This window comes from Mustela erminea, chromosome 19, assembly GCF_009829155.1.
Source record: "Mustela erminea isolate mMusErm1 chromosome 19, mMusErm1.Pri, whole genome shotgun sequence".
NCBI classification, from domain to species: Eukaryota; Metazoa; Chordata; class Mammalia; order Carnivora; family Mustelidae; genus Mustela; species Mustela erminea.
The window spans coordinates 2,700,739-2,727,162 of record NC_045632.1 but is presented as its reverse complement, the minus strand read 5'-3'; the positions used below and the strand labels follow the sequence as shown (position 1 = coordinate 2,727,162).

The following is a 26,424-nucleotide window of genomic DNA, read 5'->3' as shown; positions in this document are numbered from 1 at the left end:
TGAGCTGACACCTCCTCCAGGAAGGCCTCCTTGACCTCCCAGGCTGTGTCAATTGCCACTTCTGGGCTCTCACAGACCCTGCGCATTCTGTATCATCATTGGGGAATGGACTGTCAGCCCCACGAGGGCAGGGCCAAAGCTGTCTCAGTGATCACTATGAACCCGGCATTACCTAGCACAGAGTTTAAAGGGTGGATAGATTAATGTGCTCCTTTCCTTTAAGAAATATTTATTCAGCATCCTCTGTGGGACAAGCAGTGTGCTGGGTGCAATGGATAGAGCAGGGAGCAGAATGCAGCCCTTCCTCTCGTGGAGCTGACATTTGGGTAGGAGAGACAGATCCATAAAATGTGACAGCCATGGAACGGTAAGTCCTAAGAAGAAAGAGTAAACCAGGGGAAGTGGCTAGAGAGTGACGGAAGTTGCTGCTGTGAAGAAGGAGGTAGAGAAGGGTTTGCTGAGGAGCAGACAGGAAACTAAAAGAAACGAGGGAGCAAGCCAGAAGAAATCCGGGGCAATGGCACATGCAAAGGCCCTGAGGCGGGAGCCTGCTTGGTTTGTTCCAGAAGCAGCCAGGTGGCCAGTGCCAGTGTGGCAAAGAGGAGGGGTGTGCGAATGAGGTCAGACTAGCTGGCTCGGTTGGCAGAGTGTGCGACTTTTGATATGAGGGTGGTAGGTTCGAGTCCCATGTTGGGTGTAGAGATGACTTAAAAAGAAGATTAAAAAAAAAGGATGAGGTCAGAGTGATGGTAGGGGAAACTTGGGGGGCCCCATAGGCCATGATAAGGCTTCAGATTCTATTTTCATGAGGACGGGGGGAGGGTTTCAAGCACTGGGTAAAGAGATGGAGGAAATGAGACAGAAGTGGCCCAGAATCAGCCGGGATGGACAGCATCTCATTGCTCTGTGTCTGGGGCTTTGCGGACAGCCTCGCACATATGCCCAACAGCAGTGTGCAGTGTGGGGACAAGTGAATAAGCCCCAGGCCAATAGAGAAGAAGTCAGAATGACATTAGATGGGTGGACAGACTCCCAGGCAGAAGCCAGGTGAGGACCCGGGGACGCCCAGGGACAACAGACGCAGACAGGCAGACAGCAGCTGGCTGAGAAGTCCCATTTCTTCCCCACCCGGAAAGCTTCCCCAGAGCTGGAAAAGTCCCCAGGCCCCCCTGCCCGCCTCGCCCGTGGCGTGCCCACTCACACCTCAGGCAAAGGAAGCTGGCAGGCCCCACAGGAACCTTTCTGTGGGGCAGGGGGGAGTGGAGGCGGGCGGGTGGCAGGGACGAAGGGAGAGGAGTGGCGGGCAGGCAGGCAGCGGGCAGCGGCTACACAAAGGCCCCAGTGTCTGCCCCTCCTGCCCCCGGGGTACAGATATAAATAATATGTACATCTACATTTATATATATACCAGCGGGCTGAGGAGCCGGGGGGTGGGGGACACATACTTCCGTAAGGGCCCGAGGATGGCAGAAGTCTGATCCTGCAGGGGGCTGGGGGGGCTCCGAGACACACGGAGAGAGTGGCCAAGCCTGACAGACGCGGGCTGAGAGGGACACAGGGACTGAAGAGAAGAGAGAGAAACTTACAAAGCACCAAAGATCTCCAGAAAGAGGGGCAGACAGACCCAGAGTCAGATCAGGAAGAGAGGGAAATGACACTTCACTGAGCGAGGACAGAGAAAGGGGGAAGTAGAGGGACAGTGATAGAATGGAGACGAGGGTCATTCCAGAGAAAGGCAAAGCTGCAGAGTAACTCAGGAGAGAGGAGGTAAGGACAGAAAGGAACAGAGAGAGGCCAGGAGACACCCAAAGAGAGAGAGAGAGAAGCAGATGGACAGACAGGGCCGGGCCAGGGCTGGGGGCTCTGGGACGCTTGTGACCGTGGTGGAGGGATGGGTCAAGGCACACCTCCAGTGTGGGGGCAGCACCTGCGGGGGCTTTGGGGCGCAGCCCAGTCCAGGGCAGGCTGAGGGACAGGGAGCAGAGGGGAGGGAGGTGGCCCTTGGGTTCCGGATCTCGGTGTTTACCTGTGGCAGGCATTGCAAACAGGCGCCCAGCCTGGCCCATGGCAGGCGAGGGTGGGCCGGGCTGGGCCCCCGCCCTGGCACCAGTGGGCCCGACACGCCCACCTGTGGCCTGGGCGGTGAGTAACACACACAGTGACACTGGGTAGATGGTGACACATAGGGGAACAGACATGGTGACAAATAGGGACAGATATAGGCAGACCCAGAGTGACAGAGACATAAACAGATCTGCCGAACCCGGGGACAGAGTCACCGGAACAGACCCAGTGACAGACACACACCAAGGACAGACATCAGACTACGAGGATAGGCCAACAGGAGGCAAGGCACAGAGATCCAAGGACAAAACACAAACAGTGACAGACAGGCAGATGCAACACACACCGATGCATGGACCAGAGACACATCACGGGTAACACAGAAGACTGCGGCCCTGGGATCCCAACCCACTGACACCAAGCTAGATGTGTGACAACCAGTGACATGGACACACTTGTAACCCCCACCCGCCCACGACTGCTGGCTTCTCCCGGGGATGCTTCTCTCCTCCTGGAACAGGTCGTGGCGGGGAATGGGGCTGACTCTGAGAGAGGGCTTGGGACCCCAGGGCCCCATGTTGCTCTCATTTTCCCCCAACACCATGGTGGTTAAGGGCACTAACTCTGGGCCAGACTGCCCGGGGTTCAAGTCCTCGGTCCCTCCCCCTAGCACCCGCTCCAACACTATCCCTGTGACCTTTGACAAGTAGCTTTACTTCATCCTGCCTCAGTTTCACGAATAATAAAATGGGGGGGGGGATTGGTTCAATCCTATCAAGTGCTCACACAATGCCAGACAGAGGATAAGCCCTAAAAGCCACTATTAGCATTTCTCTTTCCAGCATTGTTATCACATGCCTTCTGATGTCATGGGACCTCTGTCCACAGCTAGGACGCTACCTTGGCCCTCTGTTTCCCCACCCGTGGGCCCCTCCTTTGGACCATGTCCCCTCAGGCCCGCCAGGCTCTGTCCAGCTTCACCTATCCCAAGGCTGGCTTCTCTGTGTCCCCATGGCTATCCCTCCATTCACGATCCCTGGCACCCTCACATCTGTCCATGCGCCCCACGTCTGACCATGGTACTTTTCCACGCTGGACATCAGCCGGCTGTCCCTGGGGTGGGGGGTCACACCTGCCCACGCCAGCCGAGCCGGTGGCCACCAGACACCCTGACGGATGGCCCCACCCTCCCTCCAGGACCCTACAACAACACCCGCCCCTCCGGCCACCTGAGGTCCCTACTGGGGCGGCCTGAGGCCCAAGCCTGGGGACAGGAAGCCCCAGGCCTGGCCGCCCTGAAAGCCTCTTTCAGCCTGGGCCTCCTCCCGCCACCACCGGCTCCTCCTGCGGAATAATATTTGGGCTGTTGGCCGGGGGGCGGGGGCCAGATCCGGAGGCCGCCTGGGAGAAGCCAGAAACCGCAGGGCTTCCTGCCTCAGGCCGGCTGACTCCGGGAGAGACCCCCAGGCCCGAGGGAGGGGGGCAGGCGCCCGGGGAGACTGAGGGCCTTTCTCTCGGCCCCAGTTGTTTTTTCCAGGAACCAGGAGGAATTCCCCGGCCTGCCCAGGACAGCGAGACCGGTGGGACGGCTGACGGCTGACAGGGAGCCAGCACGGCAGGGGGCGGGGGGTGGGTGACACGCAGCGGCAGGGCGGGCACCGCGACAGAAATAGAGGGCCTGGCCTTCGAAGTGGCAGGTAGAGGCAGAAACTCTGGGAGCTGGAGAACAGAGAAGGAGGAGCGAAGGAGTGAGGCCAGAGATCCAACGTAGTTAGGGTGAAGGGGGTGGGAGAACCCAGAAGGGAGTCACAGTCCCCAAGTAGGGGAAGGAGACATTCAGAGCCCAGAGACAGGGAGGAAAGGATAGAGTCAACACAAGGGAGTGAACGAGAGAGAAAGCCCAAGGCGGACCGTGTAAGAGGTAGGCTACAGAGGATGAGCAAAGGTTTTCAAAAAAGCCAGGAGAAGACAAAGGCTCAGAGAGAGGACTAAGGACAGAGTTTCCCAGAGAGATGACATTTAGGAGACAGAAAGACACACAGAAACTAGGGGAGACATCTCTCACACACACACATACACAGGCAGCCCTTGGTCTGATGAACAAATTAATTAGCTGCTAGAGAATAAAAGACCAAGAAAAGCAAACCCCAAATAAGGAAAAGACAAAATGAGACCAAGCCCGCCCACCTGCCCTAATCTGGCTGAATGACCCTGGCCCAGTCCCTTTCCCTCCTGAGCCTCGGCTTCCTGTCATTGTCTCCCCCTGCCCCTCCCAGAGCCATGCACTCAGAACATCTGAGCTACTGACCCCAGACTCAGAGCTCTGTTCCTCTCAGAGACACCCAGACATTAACCGTAGGGGCCCACAGCCACACAAGGAGGACGGAGCTCTTTCCCCACACACCTGCCTGCTGAAGTGACTGCCGACCCTCCATGCAGAGGTGACAGGCGTAACACCCAAGCGCCGACAGACCCTTTGAAACACTTGAAACATACAGGTGGATACTGACTCACAGAGGTGCACACAGAACACACAGTGACAGGCAGGCTTGCAACATGGATCGAGCCCCACACAGACCCCTTGAGGTGGTGGGTATGCAGACGGATGGACATGAAGAACTGCGCCTAACAGTGGGAGACCCACTAGGACCCAGGGGTAGGGGGACAAAGAGAACCACACACACAAAACCGTAAGACATCCCAGGACACCGATAGGTAGCAAGCACCCAGAATGGAGGGATACATACCAGAGGGAACAATGGGAGGGCCACAGAGACCCCAGCGGGCACAGTGATATCCTATGACCCATGGAGGCCCACCCCCCCAGCACACACACACACACACACACACACACACACACACACGCACACCATCTCCTTCAATTAACACCTTGTTTGTGCCTTCCCCTCCTCCCCAGCTTAACGAAAAATCGAAAAATCGAGCAGCCCCTGGGCTCCTTGGGCCTCAGAGTTAGAGGTGTGTGTCTGGGGAGTGGGGGTGGGGAGATGGCCTTGGTCATTGCAGAGCCACCTCCCCCTGCCCTGGCCCTGGAGCTGCGGGGGCTGCTATCTGTGAGCAAACTGTCCTTGGGGTCAGGGACAGCAAAGAGCCAAAGGTCAGGTCGATGCCTCCCCCAGCCCCTCCCCCAGAGGCAGCCAGCTCTTGGGGGCAGGCGGGAGAGGGGACAGGGACATGGCAATTCAGGTGTTCAAGCCCCATAGGGCCCGCCCTCCAAAGAAAAGAGACATTGAGTGAGAGGCAGAAACAGTGCCTTTAATGGTCCAACACAGGCAGTATCCCGCTTCCCAGGCAAGAACCAGACTTCAGCAAAAATTCCCCATACCCTAGCTAGTCCTTTCTGGTTTCCCCTGGACCAGAGGGGGGAATGGGCTCTAGAAAAAAACAAGGAGTAGCCTCACCTCCATCCCTCACTCAACTCACACCAAAGAGACGTTGATGACAGTGGCCAACCCAGGGGCTGTGGCAGCTGTCACGGTGCACAACGGTACACTGTTTATGTCAGCCAACCAAGATGGTGGCCATCGTAGCACCCAACGTGCCCAAAAAAAGATGTTATGCAGGATGATGGCCAACTGGCCCTCCAGTATGCCAAGAAGTCAACCAAAAAAGAAGTGATCACAGCATCCAACGGGCCAAAGAAGATGTCACTGGAATGGTATCACCATCCCATCCAAGAGGATGTCCATCACCATGTCCAAAGGGCCAACTGAGATGTCATCCCAGGTAGCAGCCATCAGAGCACCCAATGGATGGACTAATAACGTCAATCAACATGGCAGTCTTGGTAGAACCCAGTGGGCCCACCAAGATGTCAATGGCAGTTATCACAGTACCCAAAGGATGGATCCGATGCCCTCAGACACCACAGCCACCACAGTAATAGACCAAACAAGATGGTAACTGACGGGGCGAGTCAAGTGTTACCAGGAGGATCAGGCCCCAAGTGCCCAATGGTGTGAGCTATAGCCATACCCCACCCACCACGCTGCCACACCCCTGCTAGGACGCGTTAAGCAGAGAGCGGGAATAGACACCCTGATAGTAGACCCCAGGCTCCCCACTCTCCACCCCATAGCCCCCAAACCCCATGTCCAGCTTAGGAGGTGCTGGCGTCTGTTCCGACATCAGGTTGTTGATGGAGAAAGGGTGATTGAAGTTGTAGGAGGCATCAAGCTTCAGCTCCCCGGGGAGCTCCAGGCCAGTGAAGTAGGGTGAGGAGGAAGGGGGTGAGCCACAGTCCAGAGCCCCCACATCTTCCCCGGCCTGGGCCTCTGGCTCAGGGGGTGGAGGCTGGGGCTGCGGGGGAGAGGTGACCGTAGCAGCAGGGGCAGCGGCCGAGGCAGCCGGCCCTGCACTGTTCCTGGGGGTGGAGGTCCCGCCAGCTCCCTTCTTCACCTTCTCCTCCAGCTTGAAGCGCTTCTGGCGACGCAGGTAGCAGCCGTTCTCAAACATGTTCCCTGAGCTGGGGTGCAGGGCCCAGTAGGAGCCCTTGCCCGGCTTGTCTGGGGAGCGTGCCACCTTGACGAAGCAGTCGTTGAAAGACAGGGAGTGGCGGATGGAGTTCTGCCAGCGCTGCTGGTTCTCCCGGTAGTAGGGGAAGAGGTCCATGATCCACTGGTAGATCTCGCTCAGGGTCAGCATCTTGCCCGGTGCCTGCTGGATGGCCATGGTGATGAGTGAGATGTAGGAATACGGCGGTTTGGCGTGGGCCAGCGGCCGCCGGTAGCCTTTCGGCATCTCCTTCCCATGCACCAGCCCGTGGCCCGGACCCCCGTACCCTGAGCCGCTGCCTCCGCTGCCGCCACCGGCCCCCAGGCCCGGGAAGGTGGGCCCCAGGGTTGCTGCGGGCGCTGGGGGCGCCAGGGGTCCTGAGGGCAGCGGAGAGGCAGGGAGCCCCCCGGGGGGGTAGGGAGCACTCAGAGGATTCAAGCTCATGTAGGAGTTGAGGGGGGCCATCGTGGGCACTGGGGTAACCGGCGAGTAGACCTGCAGGAGAGAAAAAGAGATGGGGGGAGGTCAGTGAGTCGCCACTCTGCTGATCAGCAAAAGGTTGCCAGTGTGTCCGCCACTGTGTGTCTGTCCGTCTGTCTGTCTTGCCCCTTCTACAAGTCCCCTCCCCCATCCTTACCTGTGTATGCAGATGGCTATCTCTAAAAGTCTCTCTCTCTTCCCCATTCTAATGCACCTCATCTTCCATCCCCCAAGCTCTCTATACTGGAGTTCATGCTTTAGGTGGTTATCTAAGTAGGGGTCTGGGGCACACTGGGGAGTCTCCGAGACCCTTTGAGGGTGTCTAGGAGGTCAGAACTATTTGCCTGTAATGCTAGGAAATTACTAGCCTTTTTCACTATGTCTCAGGAGTTACAGTGGACTTCTCCAGAGGCCACCGGACACTGGACATTGCAACAGACCAAATGTAGAACCTGCCACAAGAATCCCGCTGTCTCCTATTGAACCAGACACTGAAGAGATTTGCCAAAAGTGTAACAGTGTCACTCCTCTCACTAAACGTTTTGAAATATAGTTATTCTATTTTAGTTTTTATTTTTATTTTTTTTTAAAGATTTTTTATTTATTTGACAGACGGAAATCACAAGTAGGCAGAGAGGGAGAAGGAAACAGGCTCCCCGCTGAGTAGAGAGCCCGATTCAGGGCTCGATTCCAGGACCTTGGGATCATGACCTGAGCCGAAGGCAGAGGCTTTAACCCACTGAGCCACCCAAGGCGCCCCTTTTTATTTTTTTTTTAATAGGCTCCATGTCCAATGTGGGGCTTGAACTCACGACCCTGATATCAAGAGTTGCCTGCTCTATCGACTGAACCAGCCAGGGGCCCCTGGAAATATAGTTATTAATAAAAACATAGTATTTGGAGCGCCTGGGTGGCTCAGTGGGTTAAAGCTTCTGCCTTCGGCTCAGGTCATGATCTCAGGGTCCTGGGATTGAGCCCCGCATCGGGCTCTCTGCTGAGCGGGGAGCCTGCTTCCCCCTCCCCTGCCTACTTGTGATCTCTCTCTGTCAAATAAATAAATAAAATCTTAAAAAAAAAAAAGAGAGTTTCTGAAACCAAAAAAATAAAAAATTCCTCACTTATCTAACCATACCCTCTATGTGGTTCTGCTCTATCACCCTGTCAGGTTATAGAATTACACTGTTAGAGGCCAAAAATGTTTCAGGATGGGCGGGGGGGAGGGCACCTGGCTGGCTCAGTCAGAAGAACCCACGACTCTTGATCTCGGGGTCATGATTTGGAGCCCCACGTTGGGTGTAAAGGTTACTTAAATAAATAAAACTTAAAGAAAAAATTTTTTTAATGTTTCAGTATCAGAAATCACATGTTTCAGCTTCATCTGCATCATCTCTTTCCCATATATCATTATATCTAAGGCATCGCTATTTGTAAGCTGTAATATTATTTTAAGTACCAGTAAGAATGATACCAGTAAGGGGGGCAAAAAAACCAGCCAGTCCTAGACACCATTGATTGTAAAACCCATGCCATTTTCAGAAATGTTCTAATGAAAAACGTGCATCTTAGCTCACTGAAATACAGTAGACATGGCTAGGTCTCTCTAAGTAACCCTCTCTCTCTTTCATCCATCCAACCAATATCTATATGGTCCCCCTACGTAGTGCCAAGCACTGCTCCGAGCACGTCACAGGAAAAGGTCTCCATTTCAACCTTTACAACTGCGCTGTGACGACACGCACTGTATAACTGAGCAAGCTGGGGCCCAGAGAGGTTGTCCAGGGTCACACAGTAAGAAAGGGGCAGAACTGGGATTCTGATTTATGCAGTCTGGCTCCAGACCAGGGCTCTGGATCACAAAACAAAAGCAAGACAGGAACAGCGATCCTCACAGACCTGACAGTCTAGCAGGAAATGAAGGAGAGAAAACGCGGAGAATAAAAAGCATGGGTGGTGATTTCTCCCTCCCTGTGTTTACCCGTTCAGCCCACTGTCCACCATCCCCCTCCCTCAGTCCGACAATGGCTTCCCCCCTCCCCTCCCCCTCCGTGTGCCCTGCTCCCTCCCCACGCGAGGGTGGGGGGGTACAGCTATCTTTCCAGCAGGAGCCACCTTTGCTGTGGGTCAGTGGGTTCTGTCTTGTCCCCTGTCACTGTAAGGATCTGCAGGTCCCAAGGTCATGAGAGAGAAGGGAATGGCCGGGGTCACTCAGAGACTCAGGGACAGGTGACAACCAACTCTCGTCTGAGTGCAGGCAGAGAAACTCTCTCACGCACTTTTCTTTCATCTCCATCTCTGGTCTCTGAATCTCCCATCTGGTTCCACGTGTAACTGTCCACCTCCTTCCCCGTTTCAGTACCTCCCTGCTCCTCCTCTCTACTCCCAGTCTCCATCCAAGCTTCCTCTCCGCCATCCCTGTCTCTCCCCGTCTCTTTCTTGCCCCTCTGTCTTCCCCTCCTCCTGTCTCTCTCTCCTCTTTCCCCAATCCCCCTCCCAGTCTTTCCCTCCTTGTGACTCTCCCCAACTCCATCTCTCTCCCCCCACCCTATCTCTCTCTGCCCCACTCCTGGGCCACGTCTCTTTCCCCCCAGCACATATCTGTCCCTCTGTCTCATTGCTTCAGCATCATCTTCCCAGAAGCCTCCCATTGAAACTGGAGTCACAGGTACCCCTTCTCCATGCATTGGTGTCCCCACCACCACCTTGGCTGATTCTGCCCCCTCCCCAGGATAAGGGAAGTGCGTCCTTAAGAGCTGAAGGAAGGCAATGGACTCAGAGAGCTCCTAAATCCCTCTGCGACCCCTACTCCAATTCCCCAACTCCATGAGGCTCCTCTGGATCACAAAGGAAGATTGACTGGGACCCCAGGACTCTCCTTTTCTGAGTCCCCACCCATCCGGAAGTCCTCCTTGAGGTCTGACCTCAAGCACTCCAGCTGCCCTAATCCACCCTTGGCTTTCCCACGCCCCAGGGCTGGGATGAACCCCCAGTGTCCGGGTGTGAGCCGGATCTCCCCTGCCAGGGCGGGGCTGAGATTGGGGGGAAGCCCTCAGGGGACCGGCACCCCCATCCTAGGAGGCTGGAATTTCTCTCTCTTCATTTCCTTATTGTCTCTGGGGGGAGGGTGTGACAGGGAGCATAGGAAGGCCATGTGAAGCCAGAAGCCTAGTTTCTAGTCCCAGTCCCAGTCCCAGTCCAGATCCTCCAGATCCTCCAGCAGCTCCCCCTTCCCCACGCACACACACTTGGAGTGGCTTCTGAGTTCCCATCTCTAAAAGGGGGGAGAACTTGGACCAGCTGATCTGTGAAAATTGGAGGTCAGTGGGGACACCCCAGGGTGCTAACTTTCCAATTTCCTTCCTGACAGGGAGCTTGACCAGGGGTGTCAATCACCCCAGCAGGAGGGTGCTGTGAGCAAGAAGCAGTTTGGGGACCCTCTTAGTTCTTAGTTGCTGAATGAGTGCAGATGTTTCTTTCCCTATTGTTCTGACGGGGGGGGGGGGAGAGGAGGTGGCTCAGTGCCTGGGAAGGCTGGGGACACCGTATTTCCATTTCCCGCCCCCTATATGTTAACTCTTCCAAAATATGCCCCCAAATACTAATCATCTCTAGACTGTCCCTCAATTTCTGACAGTTTCCACGCAAGTTCTTAAACTTCAGACTGTGCCCTCATAGCAACTCCTCCATTATAGACCAATACAACTTTCTTCTTAAAGATGTGCTCCGCCAAACATAGATCTGTAGTTGGGTCTTCTTCAATCATGTCCCTAGATTCTGAACTCTCTCGGCTGGGGCACCCCCCACCCCCACCCCCTCACCGGCCGGCACTACCTGCGAACGCTTCCACTTCCCACCCGTTCTCTGCCTTCCCCACTGTACAAGTGACACCTCCAACTCTCAGCACTCCCAGTCCCTTCCCTGGTCAGCCTGCCCCATCCCACGAGCACCTCACACCTCCACAGCCCCAAGACTGGCCCCTCCTGGGCACTCTGCCAAGCCCTGCAGTCCTGGGGAACCAGGAGTCCCAGCCCAAGCTTCAAACCCCAGACCCAGAATTCAGGCATGGTGGGGCTCCTTGTAAACCCCCAGATCTCAGAATCCTTGGAGATCTCACACATTCCAGTCCCTCTGCGACCTGAAACCCAAAGTCTCCTTCCAGGTTAAGAACCCAAATGTCCGGACCCCCATAACCCTCCTACTGGGACCCCTCCCTCTGCCATTTCACAATCTTGACTATAGAAAGAACAAGCTAAAGAGGAGCCCTTGTAGTAGTGGGAACGGGAGTTAGAATTGGGGAAGGACTTTCCCTCTGCGGAGGTACGGGAATTAAGATACACCCTGCCCCCTACTCCAAGGGCAGCCTTGTCAGAGATGGGACAAGTGAGGACATTAGCAATTACTGGAGATTACTGGAAGGCAGGGGTGTGAAATCTGAAACCCTCCAGCCTCTGAGTATCCCTGCTGAGGGTCTCTAAAAACAGTTAAACCACTGAAGTTCAGTCAGGAGGGGTAAGGGTCCTGAATAGAGATGGGGGGCGGAGACTGACCCCTCTCCTGACAATGCCCTTGCTCACATCTGCTCTCAGGTTCCCAACTCTGACCCCATCTGGGCCCCCATCTCTCTGAGCCCCAGCTCTCACCCACCTGTGATTCCAGGCTCCCAAACCATGTTTCATCTCTGAGCACCTCCATCCCTTAACTTTGAGCACCAATCCCTATTTCTGACTCTAAGATCATCACCCCGGAGATGCTTACCGCATGCACAACCCCAACACTGATTTCTACCCCAGAAGTCCCATCTTTAACTATATTCCACCCCTGAGCTCCCACCTCAGACTTTCCTTAATGGTGAACCTTTTCTCCCATCTCTTAGCTCCGGCCCCCCCCCGCCCCTCCCGCTTTGGAACCCCACCTCCTAATCCCCCAGCTCTGTCCCCTAACCTGGAACTCGGATTTCTATCTTTGTTTTTGTTTTGTTTTTCATTTTAATCCCTTGGATTTTGGGTCCCCAACACCCAGTCTTCACGTTTAAACTATGAGCTGCCCCTTGCCTAAATTTTTCCGTTTGAGCCTTCGCTCCAACCAGCCTAAACCGCACTCCCACGCCTCGTCCCCCATCCCGAACTCCTACACCTGGTCTGCGTGTCTGTAGTTCCTCCGCTCCTCAACTGTAGTTGGGGCCCCCATTGGATTCCCACACTCCGTCCTTGCCCCGATTCATGCTCGCACCCTGATTCATGCCCCCCACTTCCCGCTCCGCCATCCCCGAGGACACACCTCGCCCGCCTCCGGGTAGTAGCTCCACTCGGCCAGGTCATGGGCCTCCATCTTCACCGAGCCCAGCATCCCCCGGGCCTGCGCCCCCTCCCGCCCCCGCTCCGGCCCGGGGGGAACCGAGCACTTCAAATCTCTCAGCCGGCACCGCCCGAGTTGCGACCGGTGCCCGCCCGTCCGACCGCCCGGGGTCCCAGCCGTCCTGGGCGCCGCGGGAGGTGGCCACGCTTTATAGCTGGGACACCCCCCCCCCCCCCGCCCTCGCATGCCCCGGGCTCCCCTCCCGCCTCCCCGAGGGCGGCGCGCTCGGACTGGGGCGCCCCCTGCGGGATTAAGCGGAGACAGACCTCAGGCGCCGGGAGCCGCAGCCCGGGGCCACGAGAGCTGGAGGTGGCTGCAGAGAGGGAGCGACGGGTGCGCAACACTGCCGAGGCTAAAAGCCCCAAGGGCAGAACTCTGGGGCTCTTCTACCCCATCGGGCTTCATCTTCTCGACAGAAGAGGGCGAATGGCCAGAGCCCAGCATGACCGCGGCGGAGGAGAAGGGCCTCAGAGCGCTGTGGACTCCGGAGGTCAGTATATGCTACCATAAGGACTGCAAGAGACCCTCGAACCCACGTTCCCATTGGACGGACTGGAAGACTGAAGCTTCCGACAGCTGGAAAGGCTCCAGACTGCGTAAACGGTCAGGACCTAAGGTGGACGGGATCGAGGACTCTGCTTAGACTCCACTGGGGCAACAGATCACCTCCAGGTCCTCGGAGCTTTGCCGCCCGGACTCTCCGCCCGCCCTAACACCAGCCGTCCAGGACCCAGAACTACCAAGAACTCCATTTCCCAGAAGCCTCTACCTCCCTTTCCGTCCAATGCCTCCGCTAAGGGACTACATTTCCCTTAAGGCATGGCAATCAAAGGCCGGAAATAAAGGACGCCCCGGCGTCGTCTAGGGGAGGGTGGAAGACCTCTCGCGTTGCAGGAGGTAGGGGCGGGGTCGGGCCGCAGTGTGGACTCCATTTCCCGGCGGCCCTGTGTGCGCGGCGCGTGCGCAGTGTCCCGGCGGCGAACGGAAGATGGCGACGGCGGCGTCTGTGAGGAGGCGCTGCTGAGGGGGCGCGAGGGGGACGGAGGCCGGCGCCGCGGTGAGCGGGGGGCGGAGTGGGGGCCCGGGAACGAAGGGAGGAGGGACCCTGAGGCGGCAGGAGCGCTGGCCGGCGGGTTGGGGCGCTGCGAGGAAAGAGGAGCAGTGACGTTCGGGACCCCGGTTTCTTCCCCAGCTCAGGACCCACCCGTGGCTCTCCAGTGCCCTCAGGGCAAAGTTCCAACGTGGCCCCTAAGGCGCGTCCGCCCCTCCGGCCCCGGCTCGGCCTCTCTGCTGGTTCCCCACTTCGCACAGCTGCACTGGCCTTCCGGTTCCTCAAACTCGCCATGCGCCTTCCCGTCTCAGGATTTTTGCACATGCTGTCCCCTTTGCCCGCAACATCCTTTTACCCATTCTGCCTGGCTAACTCCCATTCATCTTTCGGGTCTGTGCATCAACGTCACTTCCTCTGCGAAGGCCTGCTTTCCCGCCTTCCGTCCCGAAATCCGCCTGTTAAACCCTCTCATAGGTCCCTGTTCCTTTCCTTCATGTCACATGTGGTCTGATTTCTCATTGGACCTTTATTTGTGGGGTTTTTCGATTAGATGCTTGGCCGTGAGGTCCACGGAGACAGGGACTTAGAGAATGTGTTCCCAGCACAGCGCTGGTCGCACTGAAGATGCCCGGTTAATGTTCGTTGCATGAATGAAAGATACTCCTGGGGTTACTTCCTGTATGAGGGGAGTCGTCATACTCCCAGATGGGAGTGGGGCAGTGGGACTCCAGGAATACACCAGGAGGGAAGGGGAAACAGTGATGGTCGGTAATCGCAAAAAAGACTGCAAGCACCCCCAGATGTTCTTCAATAGGGAGGCTGGCAGAAAAAAAGCTGGTAATACCTACATAATAAAATACTATGCAACTATTAAAGGGGGGTTGGGGGAAGGGAATGAAGAAAATGTCTCTATGTTGATATAGTGGGCTCCAGAAAATATTAAGTGAAAACAAACAAAAGAGAAGGTGGTGCTAATTATGTGCTCCTTTTTTACTAATCATATGCTTCCCTTTTTAGGAAAGAAAGGAAATGTGCATATACTTTTTTTTTTTTTTTTTTTTAAGGATAAACCAGAAAGTAGGAGAGGGTTTATTTTTTTAACACAGGGTTAAAAAAATTAAAAAGGTAGATTTCAATCTGTTATTGTCATGGAAAGAGTGGAAAGGTTGGAAAAGTTCATCATGAAAAGGTTCAATGTTCTGATAAGAGACTGCAGCGTGCTGGTTGTCAGGTGACTGTGCCCCTTGGCTTGCTTGAACAGACCTGTCCTGGAGAAGGAGTGCCTTTCAGAGAGGCAGGACTGCCTAGTGGTGAGGAGGATAGACTCTGCAGTCATACTGCTGGGTCTGTGTCTCAGAAGCTGTGAGCCTTTGGTCCAGTGACTTTACCTCCCTTACCTTCAAATTTCCTCATTTGTAAAAGGAGATTAAAAATAGTAACTGCCTCCAAGAGTTGGTGTTGGGAGCTTTAAATAAGCTAACATGTGTGTTAGAATTGTGCCTAGCACATAAATATTAGCTATAATTTTTCAAGCGTTTTAGAGCCAAAGGGCGGGGATAGTAAGTCCAGTGATTGGGGAAGCCCTTTGGCATTCATTCTGATATTTACTGAGCACTTACTCGGTGCCAGGTGCTGTTTCATGCTGGAAGTCTAGAAAGTGAACAGACACACGCAAATCCTGGCCTTCACAGAGCTTATAAATTTGTAGTATGCTGATGGTAATAAATGCTGCGCAGAAAAATAGAGTAGCACAGATGGAGAGGGAGAAGGAATTGACGTTTGAAATAGGGTAGTGGAAAAAAGAAAAAGAAAGAAATAGGGTAGTGAGGGAAAAGCTGGAACGCAGAGACCTGAGAGGAAAGTGAGGGCAGAGGTAGAAGGGGCCACTCATATAAGGTCTCCTAGGCCTTGGTGAGGATGAAGGCTTTGATGCTAAACAAGATGTGACTGTGACAGGTGGCAGGGAGTCTAGGAAGGAGGCTGCTGGATACTCGTTCATTCAGCAGACATCTGGTGAATAACTACTGTATTGCAATATATTACATTCCTTTATTTTTATTTATTTTTTAAAAAGATTTTATTTACTTATTGACAGACAGAGATGACAAGTAGACAGAGAGGCAGACAGAGAGAAGGGGGAAGCAGGCTCCCTGCTGAGCAGAGAGCCTGATGTGGGGCTCAATCCCAGGACCCTGGGATCATGAACTGAGCTGAAGGCAGAGACTAACCTACTGAGCCACACAGGTGCCCCTTACGTTCCTTTTAAAAGGTGCATCTTTGGGTGCCTGGGTGGCTCAGTGGGTTAAGCCACTGCCTTCGGCTCAGGTCATGATCTCAGGGTCCTGGGATCGAGTTCCGCATCGGGCTCTCTGCTCAGCAGGGAGCCTGCTTCCTCCTCTCTCTCTCTCTCTCTGCCTGCCTCTCTGCCTACTTGTAATCTCTGTCTGTCAAATAAAATAAAATCTTTAAAAAAAAAAAAGGTGCATCTTTTTCAGCCTCCTCAAATTGTTAATGGTTTATGCAACATCCTTCAGATCTTTTCAGGGGCACATAAAAATAGTAGCTGTACTTATCTTGTGTTTATTTTGCATACTAACTCATCTACTCCTCAGAAAAGTCCTGGGAGGTAAACATTGTTGCCGTCCCTGTTTTTTGGTTTTGTTTTGAGATTTTATTTATTTATTTGAGAGAGAGAGAGTGAGCATGAGAGGAGGGAGGGTCAGAGGGAGAAGCACGCTCCGCACTGAGCAGGGAGCCCAATGTGGGGCTTCATCGTGGCATCCTGGGATCATGACCTGAGCTGAAGGCAGACGCTCAACCTACTGAGCCACCCAGGCGCCCGTCCCTCTTTTATAGAAAAGGAAACAGACCCAGTTCATAGTGTTATCTACATACACAAACTTGACAAAAATAGATTGAATTAATGTATTCTGTGATGCCATAGGCTATCGTAGATAGCTTTTTATGATAATACATTGAGACCCACCGGATTTATTTTACTGTTTTCCCTCTTCTTCTGGTTTTTATCTTTTCATTTTTAAATATGTATGTAGATATAGATATACATGTGTGTCTATATCTGTATGTGTCTCTTTTTTTTTTAAGATTTTATTTATTTATTTGACAGACAGAGATCACAAGTAGGCAGAGAGGCAGGCAGAGAGAGAGGAAGGGAAGCAGGCTCCCTGCTGAGCAGAGAGCCCGATGCAGGGCTCGATCCTAGGATCCTGGGATCATGACCTGAAGTGAAGACAGAGGCTTTAACCCACTGAGCCACCCAGGCGCCCCTATATGTATTTCTCTTTTGTAAAAAGGGAGGATGCAGCAAACATTGACTCCCACTTTGCATGTTTTCAGTTAGTATATGTTGGACTCTATTGTTAATCAATATATAGAGATTTTCCTTTTACTCATCCCTCATTTTTTTTTAAGATTTTATTTATTTGAGAGAGAAACAGAGATAGCGAGAGAGAGCATGAATGGGGAGGAGAGAGAGAAGCAAGCTCCCACTGATCAGGGAATCAGACGTGGGACTCTCCTGGGATCACAACCTGAGCTGAAGGCAGATGCTTAACTGACTGAGCCTCCCAGGCGCCCCCATCCCTCGTTTCTTTTTACAGTTGCATAGTATTTTGTTATGTGGATTTATCTTGGTTTTTTCAGTCAGTCTCCCCGTTTGAGAACACTTGGGTTGCTAATAGTCTTTTGCTGTAATTGATGCTTATTAAATAGTTCTGCCAAGTGTGACTCTGGGACAGATGCCCAAGAGTTCCCCTTCCCCAACTCCCCTTTTTAAAAAAAAAAAAACAACTCCATAATACTCCAGAAAATGGCTGAAACCTAATTTATTTTAACTAGGCCTTTTTGGATGTGTTGAATACTTACCTGGTAGGACTCTGTACTGGCATTCCTCAGAGCTCCCTTGCAGAAAGCTTGCTGTCATGTCTGGTCCCAAGTACAGCCCCGACGGCATGACGAGGCCCTGAAACCAGCAAGGAGGTTGCTGTGTGTTCATTTGTTCAGTCATTAAGCAGATGTTTGTGGTCAGCCTGCTATAGGCAAAGTCCTGGAGGTGAGGCCTGGCACTCCACAAGGGACTTCCTCCAACCTGGGAGACCTCTGTCGCTCCCAAATCATAACCCCTATGTACACACACAGTCTGAGACAGCCTTGATGGGAGACGGAGTTCAGAAGACCCAACAGGGACAGGACAGAATGGAAAGGAGGGTTGCTTCCTTTGTGGACAGTTGGGTGAAGGTCCAGCCTATCCACAGGGTCCCAGAGCTTGATCAATCCTCTTTTTCTCCAGGAAGTACCGGACAGCAGCCATGGCAGGCAGCAGTGGCGACAGTGTCACTAGGCGGAGTGTGGCATCACAGTTCTTCACACAAGAGGAGGGGCCAGGCATCGATGGCATGACCACCTCAGAGAGAGTGAGCATGGAGGGAAGGGCTTAGAATGGGGAGGCACAGCCCCTGTCTTTAGGGCAGTCCACCCCCAGGTGCGGAGCCCAGGGAGTACCAAAGGGGCTGGGCTGGTAAAGCTAGCACCATCCCCTGCCTCTCCTCCTCCTTCCAGGTGGTGGATCTCCTGAACCAGGCAGCACTAATCACCAATGATTCAAAGATCACAGTACTCAAGCAGGTGAGGGGCTGGGGTGATGCCGGGCTAAGCAGCACAAGGGGAGGGGCTGGGAACGTGAAAAAGAAGATACTGGTCTGACACCAGTGTCCCCATTTAGGCATTTAGGATATGCTTGCTGTGGTGCCCAGTGCTGTACAGGCATGCTCTCTTTTAATTCTCACAAAAGCTCTGGGTAATTTGGTCCCCAGTTTCTACAGAAAGAAGCGGAGTTTCAGAACTTAAAATAATGAGCCTCAGGTCAGTCTGCTAGGAGCCGGCTGAACTGGGACTTGGCATGCTGGATTCCAGATCCAAATCCTCCGCTCTTCATCCTTGTATTTCCTCTCTGCCAGGTTCCTGTTTAGCGGGGAAGACGTATAGGCCACCAGACAGTGGAAACAGAGTGGGCAAGGCAGGGTGGGTTGGAGGAACCCAGCTTGCTGAGGAGCCTTGAGGGGCCTGCTGACCCGGCCTGTGGGTGGGAAGTCCGGGAGGGCTTTCCGGAAGAGGGCACCTGGGAGCGGAGACCTGGAGGATGAGGAGAGAAACAGGTTAAATGAGAGAGGGAGGGTGTCTCAAGTGAAGTGGAGGGCACAATAGATTACACAAAGGCAAAAGAAGACAGGAAGAATTGGAGGGGAGGGGCCGGGTGTGGTTAAGACTGGGAGGCAGGTAAAGTTCAGGGTTGGAGGGGGTCAGGTTGTGTGGGTGAGAACCTTAGTTCTGCTGCTTGCTCCGTGTGTACAGCGTGTAGCCTTGGATGGCTGACTCAGCCTCTTAGCAGTGCGAGCCAGACTACTACTGGCACTGGGCTTCTGTGAGAATGTCTGTGGGAAGGGCTTATTCCAAAGAACCTGGCAAATCCAAGGACATCAGGAAATAGGTTCTCGCTGTCATGAAATGCCTGATGAATTGTGGCAGTGTGATTGGGGAGTAGAAACAGAAGGAGAGTGGAGAGAGCCTGAGCCTCCGGAAGGAATTCCGGCAGCATCCCTCTTCTTTAGCCTCCATCATGTGTCTTGTGCTTCCTACCGACCAGGACCTTATGCCTCCTTATAGGATCTTCTTATTAAAGCTTCACAAGAGCCCTATGAGTTGGTGTTTAAGATCCTCCTTTTGTAGAGGAGCAAACAAATTTGGGGGAATCCACTAGCCCAGGCCATGGTTGGGAGTGGCAGAGCCAGGATTTGAACTGAGTTTGTCTGCTGCCTGTCTCCACGCTGTTTCTCTTATACGCTCCTGTCTGAACTGATTGGAGCCTGCTTTTATATGTATGGCCCTCCTCCTCATCCCCAGTGTCCTTCTAGGTCCAAGAACTGATCATCAACAAAGATCCTACACTACTAGACAACTTCCTGGATGTGAGTGACCCGTGGGAGAGAAAGGGTGTGGGTATAGGGTTAAGGGGATGGATCCTGGTACGGCCCTGACCACCTTCTTGATGTTGGCAGGAGATCATCGCTTTCCAAGCGGACAAGTCGATCGAAGTGCGCAAATTTGTCATTGGCTTCATCGAGGAGGCATGGTACGGGGTGGCGCAGGGAGCCCCTGGGAGCACCCCGGTGGAGATAGCCTCTTCCGCTCCCCGCCTGGCCCTTCTCTCTGCTTCTCGGGCCCATTTTTCCCTGCCATGCACACTGATTCCTCAGCAAATACTTAATAAGGTCAAAGTCGTGGAGTCATTCATGATGGCTCTACTTCTACACTTCATGTCTACATCATCAGTAAGGACTCTCAGCTCTGCCTTCAAAATCTGAATAGCATCTGGGCATTTTTCAACCACTTCTTTGGCTATTAGGCTGCTCCAAGTCACCATTACCTCCCACCTAGGTGGCTCCAGTGGCCTTCTGTCTGGTTCTCCTGCTTTCCCTCCCTCTCTTCTGTTTAATTGAAGTAAATTCACATACTATAAAATTAACTATTTTTAGGTAAACAATTCACTGACATTTAGCACATTCACCCATCTAGTTCCAACACATTTTTAACCTCCCGAAAGGAAGTACCAGACCCGGGCCCTGCTTCCTCTCACACAGTAGCCAGAGTGATCCTGCTAAAATGTAAACCAGCTCTCGGTGCTCCCCTGCTCTCAGAACTCCACTGGCCCACTGGCTCACTTAGATAGAAACCCAGACTCCTCCCCTTTATCCCATCTTCCCTAGTGCCTTCCCTGATCTTTATTGACACCCTCCAGCCTCCCTATTGTTCTCAAAACCTACTATTCTCTCAGCTTGCTGTGCCCGCAAGGGATTCTCATCCCCAGGGAGCCCCCCCACCCCTCGCTCCTTTACTTCTCTCTGGTCTTCCTCAGCCGGCCTCTCCTGGCCCTGCTAGTGCAGCCCCCCACCACTGGCACCCCCTCTGCACTGTCTTCTCTTCTCCTCAAAAATGTCAGCTCCACGAGGGCAGGCCTTCTCTGTATGGCGGACTGCTGTATCCCCATGTCCAGGACAGTGTTGGCACAGAGGAAGCACTGAATACGTATTTGTTGAACAAGAATTGAACTGGAGGAGTGACCATGTGGGAAGCTTACTCTGCCATGTACTCTGCTCTGTTAAGTCCCCTCCTCTCTCTTCACCTGTAACCGTCACAGTGGCCTTGGGAATGGAGGCTTTGTTATCCGCCTTTTAAGGAAAGGGAAACTGAGGCTCAGAATGATGAAGTGATTTGTTCAGGCTGAGTCATTTGTTCATTCAGCATTTATTAGATGCTTTGTGACTCAGAGGAAATGAAATAGCCCCTAATTAGTGACTGTTTTCTCTTTGTCGGGCATTGTACTAAATGCTTTACCTAATTTGTTATGTACTTCGATCTTCAAAAATAACACCATGGATTAGTTTTGTGGCCCATTTATAGGAAGACAAAACTGTGACTCAGAGAGGTGAAGTGAGTTTCTTAAGGCCACACAGCCAGTATGTGGCAGGGCTGCAGATTTAACCCATATCTGTAACGCCGTTGCCCAAATTCATAATCTTCACTTTTTACTGGGAGAATTTGTGGTAAATTTCAATATGCATTCAACAGGTATGTGCCAGGCATTTGTGTCTTAGGCTATAGGAATACAGCAGTGACTAAATACAGATACTGCTTCTGATTTCACATAGCTGGCAGTTGAGTTTCATTTTTTCTTTAAGATTTATTTATTAGAGCACGCATGCACGTGAGCTGGGTTGGGGGGCAGGGGAGAGAGAGAGACTCTCCAACAGACTTCTTCCTGAGCACAGAGCCTAAGTCGGGGCTCAATCCCATGACCCCAAGATCGTGATCTGAGCCGAAATCAAGAGTCGGCCGCTTAACGAACTGAGCCATCCAGGTGCCCCGAGTTCCGTATTTTTTGGCTGATTAGCTTAATATTTAACTTCAGATTATAGAATGTTGTAAAAATTATATTCACGATCTGAGGTCTAGGTGTGGCCTTCTTGAATTTTTTTAATTCATCAAGCACATATTTCATTCTTCAACAAAAAAACAAGACTCTGCTCTTATGACTAGAAAGGGTCCCCCGCTTTCAGAGCCCTCAGACTGAGGTAAACAAATGAGTGAACAAAACTGGGGATTTCATAAAACAAAGTGCCGGAAAGTAATAAAGAGTTTTTGTTTCTGAATGCTTTTTATACCGTTCTAAGTACTTTACAAGTATTGCTGTGTTCACAACAAGCTATGAGGGAAGTACTATCCTAAATGAGACAGTTGGCTTGTCCAGATTCCCACAGTTGTCTGGCTGTGCTGCCCCTGGGAACAGCTCAGCTCTTCCCCTGGGAACAGCTGGGTGAAAGAGTGAAAGAGTGGGCATTGCAGGGCTAACCCAGAGAGAGGGTTCGTGGGTGGCTATATCCAAAGGTGCCAAGCAATGTTCTTGGTTTCCGGACATGTTGACAAACAAGACAGATGCAGTCCCTGACTTTGCCCCCCCTCAGTCTCCTGACAACAACTGACCTTGATTTCCCTTTCCTCATGGACCCCAGGCTTCCCTCACAAACCCCAAGACCACACCCTGACCATGACCTTGACCTTTTTTCTTTATCCCCCCAGCAAACGAGACATTGAGTTACTGCTGAAACTGATTGCGAACCTCAACATGCTCTTGAGGGACGAGAATGTGAATGTGGTGAAGAAGGCCATCCTCACCATGACCCAGCTCTACAAGGTGGCCCTGCAGGTAGGTGCTCCCTCCCACCCGGGGTCATCCTGATCTCACAGGTCTCATTTACAGCTTCTTTGGGACACAGGGGCAGGTCAGTTAAACCAGGGACAGATAGACTCTTTATGGGCAAGACATGCTATTGATCTTCAGGAACAGGCAACGAGAGATCTAATTTCCTAACAGGGAGTCGCCATCCATCCATCCATCCAAACACTCAGGTGCTGCACAAACATTCCCTGAGTACTTCCTCTGTGACTCAGATGCGTTGGGTCCTGCCTTTAAGGTGCTCATGGCCCAGTGAGGGAGATAGATGCTTATCAAAGAATCACAGAAATTTTCATTTGGCACCAAGGTCAGTGCTATAAGGAAAAGCATGCACTGGTGAGGTGTTCATTAGCATTAATGAAATAAATGAATCCATTTACTCTTGGCCACCACGTTGTGCGGGCAGCATTTTTACTCCTTTGTCTTAAGATTTGAGCCTTTTCACTCTGGGTTGTCGCTGTCTGTGAACCTCATGAAGGCAGAACCTGACCTGGGTCTTATCTCCAGTATCATCTAGCACGGGGCCTGGGGCAGAGCTGTAGCTCAATACATTTCCCAAATGAATTTATTCATCATCTTCATGGGTCTCTGGGTAGTGAAGGAGTTGGCAATCGATGTCTTGTCCCTTTCTCTGTCTCCATTCCTCCCTGGCCCCTCACAGTGGATGGTAAAGTCACGAGTCATCAGTGAGCTCCAAGAGGCCTGCTGGGACATGGTGTCTGCCATGGCTGCGGACATCATTCTGCTGCTGGATTCTGACAATGACGGCATCCGCACCCACGCCATCAAGTTTGTGGAGGGTCTCATTGTCACCTTGTCACCCCGCATGGCTGACTCGGAGGTGCCCCGACGCCAGGAGCATGACATCAGCTTAGACCGCATCCCTCGTGATCACCCATATATCCAGTACAGTGAGTATCCATCAGCTCGTCCCATCTGTCAGTCACAAACTACACAGACTCCCTTCCTCCCTCTTTTCTTTCTCAGTTTTTCATTTCTGGAGACAGTGTAAGACGTTGATTAAGAGGGGCACCTGGGTGGCTCAGTCGATTGAGCATCTGGCACTTGGTTTTGGCTCAGGTCATAATCTTAGGGTCAGGGATAGAGCCGATTGGGTTTTGTGCTAAGCAGAGTCAGCTTGAGAGTCTTTCCTCTCCTCCCTCTCTCCTCCTCTACTCCTGCCCTAGATGTGTGCGTGCCCACACACACTCTTTTTTTTTTTAATCAAATAAATAAAATCTCTTAAAAAAAAAGACATTGGTTAAGAACTCTGATGACAGGATCCAATCCCAGCTTCACCACTTAAAATGTGAACTTGGGTAAATTACTTCTCTGAGCTTCATTTCTTTTTTTGTAAAGTGGAGCTGTAGTAGTACCCCTTTCATGGGTTTGTCGAGAGGTTCCATGAGGATATGAGCACTCAGTAAATGGTAGCTAGTTTTAAGTGGGTTTTTTTGTTTGTTTTTTTAAGATTTATTTCTCTATTTGAGAGAGAGAGAGAGCATGCGTGGGAGGAGGGGCAGAGGGAGAGAATCTTCAACTCCTCCCTGAGCAGAGCCCACAGCGGGAGTCAGTCTCATGACCCATGAGATCAAGACCCCAGCCAAAACCAAGAGTTGGACACTTAAGAACTGAGCCACCAGGCACCTGGGTGGCTCAGTGGGTTAAGCCTCTGCCTTCAGCTCAGGTCATGAACTCAGGGTCCTGGGATCGAATCCTACATCAGGGATTCTGCCTGACAGGGAGCCTGCTTCCTCCTCTCTCTCTCTCTGCTTGCCTCTCTGCCTACTTGTGGTCTCTCTCTGTCAAATAAATAAATGAAATCTTTAAAAAAAAAACAAAAACCTGAGCCACCCAGGTGCCCCCCCCTTTTAAAATATTTATTTATTTAGGGAGCACATGTGCAAGTAGGGGTGCACAGAGAGAAGAGGGAGAAAGAGAATCTTAGGCAGGCTCCACACCCAGCGTGGAGCCCAGGGCAGGGCTCAGTCTCATGACCCCGAGATCATGACCCACGCCAAAATCAGGAGTCACCCAGGCACCCCTTAACTGTTTTCTCAATTGCAAATTATAAGCATGGGTCATGTACACTAGTGAGGTATCAAGCAAAACACAACAGAGGGGTATAAAGGGAAAATACCACTCCCCAGTTCTGCTTCCCAGAGATAAATATTACTGAGTATGTTTCTTTCCAGACCTTTCTTCCTCAGAAATGGACATTTTATATATATATATAACCCCATTTTATATATATATATGACCCCAGGATCATGAGCTGAGCTGAAGGCAGATGCTTAAATGACTGAGCCACCCAGATACCCCCTCCAGTGTATTTTTTCATAGAAAGTGTCAAGGAAGATATCCACCAAAGTTATTAAAGGTTAACTTTTGGGGACCAGATCACAGAGAGTGGTAGTACAAAGGACTGAGTGCTTTGTCTCTGTGTACATACACATTTTTACATAGTTAAAGTTTTACCTCAATATTGCACACATCATCAGATTCCTATAGTTGGATATTTAAAATCATTTCTAGTCGTTCACTGCTGGAATCTCATGCTCTGAGCATCATCTCTAATTTTTTCTGTTCCTTTTTTTTTTCCCTTAAGTAAGCTCCACACCCAATGTGGGACTTGAATTCATGACTCTGAGATTAAGAGTTGCATGTTCTACTGACTGAACCAGCCAGGTGCCCCTAAATTTTTATACTCATTAATAGTCTGCCTCATAGGATTCCTCAACCACTAAATTTTCTGGGTTTTTTTCAGCGCTTCTGAGCCATCATGTGTCAGAATCTTTCTCCTTTTGGCGCCAAAGGCTGCTCTTTGCAGAGGCCAGGGAGAAAGCCCCTGCTAACTGGTACTCTTCTCTCCCTCATTAGATGTGCTGTGGGAAGAAGGCAAGGCAGCCTTGGAGCAGCTGCTCAAGTTCATGGTGCACCCCGCCATCTCCTCCATCAACCTGACCACAGCGCTGGGCTCCCTTGCCAACATCGCCCGCCAGAGGCCCATGTTCATGTCAGAGGTGATCCAGGCCTATGAAACCCTGCATGGTAAGTTGGTCCCCTCCCCTCTCGCTCTCCACTGGTCAGTCTGCTCTGTCCTGAGAAAATGTGAGCCTGATAGTGGGTCCATGAGGGATTCATCCATTTAGTAGGTCTGGACACCAGAAGCATTCTCTGGATTAGACAGGAATCTTCTGGTTGCGTGTGACAGCTGTTTCAAAGCTGACTTTAATATTAAGGTATGTGTGGATGAAATGACATGATGTCTGTGGAATACTTTAAGATATTCCAGCCTTCCCCCCTCCAACATTCCAACAACAAAAAAAGCAGGAAGGAAAGAGTTGGGTACCTGGTGATTTGTAACAGTCTTTTCTCTACTTTCGTACATGTGTGAAAACTGAAATGTCCAGGCTTGAGGTGTGAATACGAACAGATTGTGGATCTGTCTCCATTTCTTGGCTCTTAATTCCTCCTTGTTGGCTTTTTTGTTCTGTGTCTCTTTCCTTGAGATAGCAAAGATGGCCACTGATGGCTCCAGGCTTCCATTCTGTCCACTTGGCAACCCCAGGGGACAGAGTGTTTCCTTCCCCATCATTCCAGCAAAAGTCCAAAGACTGATGCCCATTGTTCCTGATTGGCTGAGAAGACATTGATAGCCTCTCTCTGGACCAATCACAGTGGCCAAGGGATTGCATTGTTCTGACTGGCCTGAGTCTGTTGCCCACTTGGACTGAGAATGGAGCCGGGGTGGTTCCCTCAAAGGAAAATGGGAGCATTGTTGGCTGAGGAAGGAGGGAAGGATCCTGGGCAGGCAAAATTACAGGCATCCTCTTTCTTTGTGGAACAGGGAAGGCTTGTTCATCAAGGTGACTGTTAGACATGGGACAGTCATTCTGGTGGCAGGACCAACAAGGCACACTGTTGGGGGGATCAGTTGGGGGGATTGTGGAGGTGACGATGGTGATGATAGCTTTCCCCAGGGGACGCACACTGGAAATTCCAGACCGGGGGGTGATGAGCCTTTATGTTTAATAAAAAGAAGGGTGAGCCTCCTCTTTGTTTTAAGGTTGATTAATCCTGATGGAAGCCTTGAGGGTTTTAAGCATCAGCTTGTACGCAGTAGATCCGAGAGCAAAGGAACTTTTCTAGGAGG

General features: G+C 52.1%; 2 protein-coding genes across 6 annotated transcripts in view; one reads left to right on the top strand and one right to left on the bottom strand.

Moving 5' to 3' along the window:
* Positions 1–5,327: 5,327 nt before the first annotated feature.
* FOXA3 (forkhead box A3) lies at positions 5,328–25,831 on the bottom strand. Of its 3 annotated transcripts, XM_032326398.1 has the most exons (3): positions 25,621–25,831; positions 17,345–17,441; positions 5,328–7,071 (listed from the first exon to the last, which is right to left on the bottom strand). In XM_032326398.1, the coding sequence occupies exon 3, from the start codon at positions 7,039–7,041 to the stop codon at positions 6,085–6,087; it is 957 nt and encodes a 318-aa protein (XP_032182289.1). In that variant the 5' UTR covers positions 7,042–7,071; positions 17,345–17,441; positions 25,621–25,831; the 3' UTR covers positions 5,328–6,084. The 3 variants fall into 3 exon arrangements, with proteins under 3 accessions (XP_032182289.1, XP_032182288.1, XP_032182287.1); XM_032326397.1 differs by lacking the exon at positions 17,345–17,441; XM_032326396.1 differs by lacking the exons at positions 17,345–17,441; positions 25,621–25,831 and adding an exon at positions 12,331–12,568.
* SYMPK (symplekin) overlaps positions 13,354–26,424 on the top strand; it is a 36,591-nt gene continuing 23,520 nt past the window's right edge. For 2 of the 3 annotated variants that reach the window (XM_032326387.1, XM_032326386.1), the window contains exons 1-8: positions 13,354–13,465; positions 17,769–17,892; positions 18,038–18,103; positions 19,390–19,443; positions 19,534–19,607; positions 22,112–22,238; positions 22,930–23,179; positions 25,149–25,319. In XM_032326387.1, coding sequence (XP_032182278.1) covers positions 17,788–17,892; positions 18,038–18,103; positions 19,390–19,443; positions 19,534–19,607; positions 22,112–22,238; positions 22,930–23,179; positions 25,149–25,319 — 847 coding nt within the window. In that variant the 5' untranslated portion in view covers positions 13,354–13,465; positions 17,769–17,787. Of the gene's footprint in view, positions 13,466–17,768; positions 17,893–18,037; positions 18,104–19,378; positions 19,444–19,533; positions 19,608–22,111; positions 22,239–22,929; positions 23,180–25,148; positions 25,320–26,424 lie in introns of those variants that run through there. The other variant, XM_032326388.1, reaches the window with a different exon arrangement.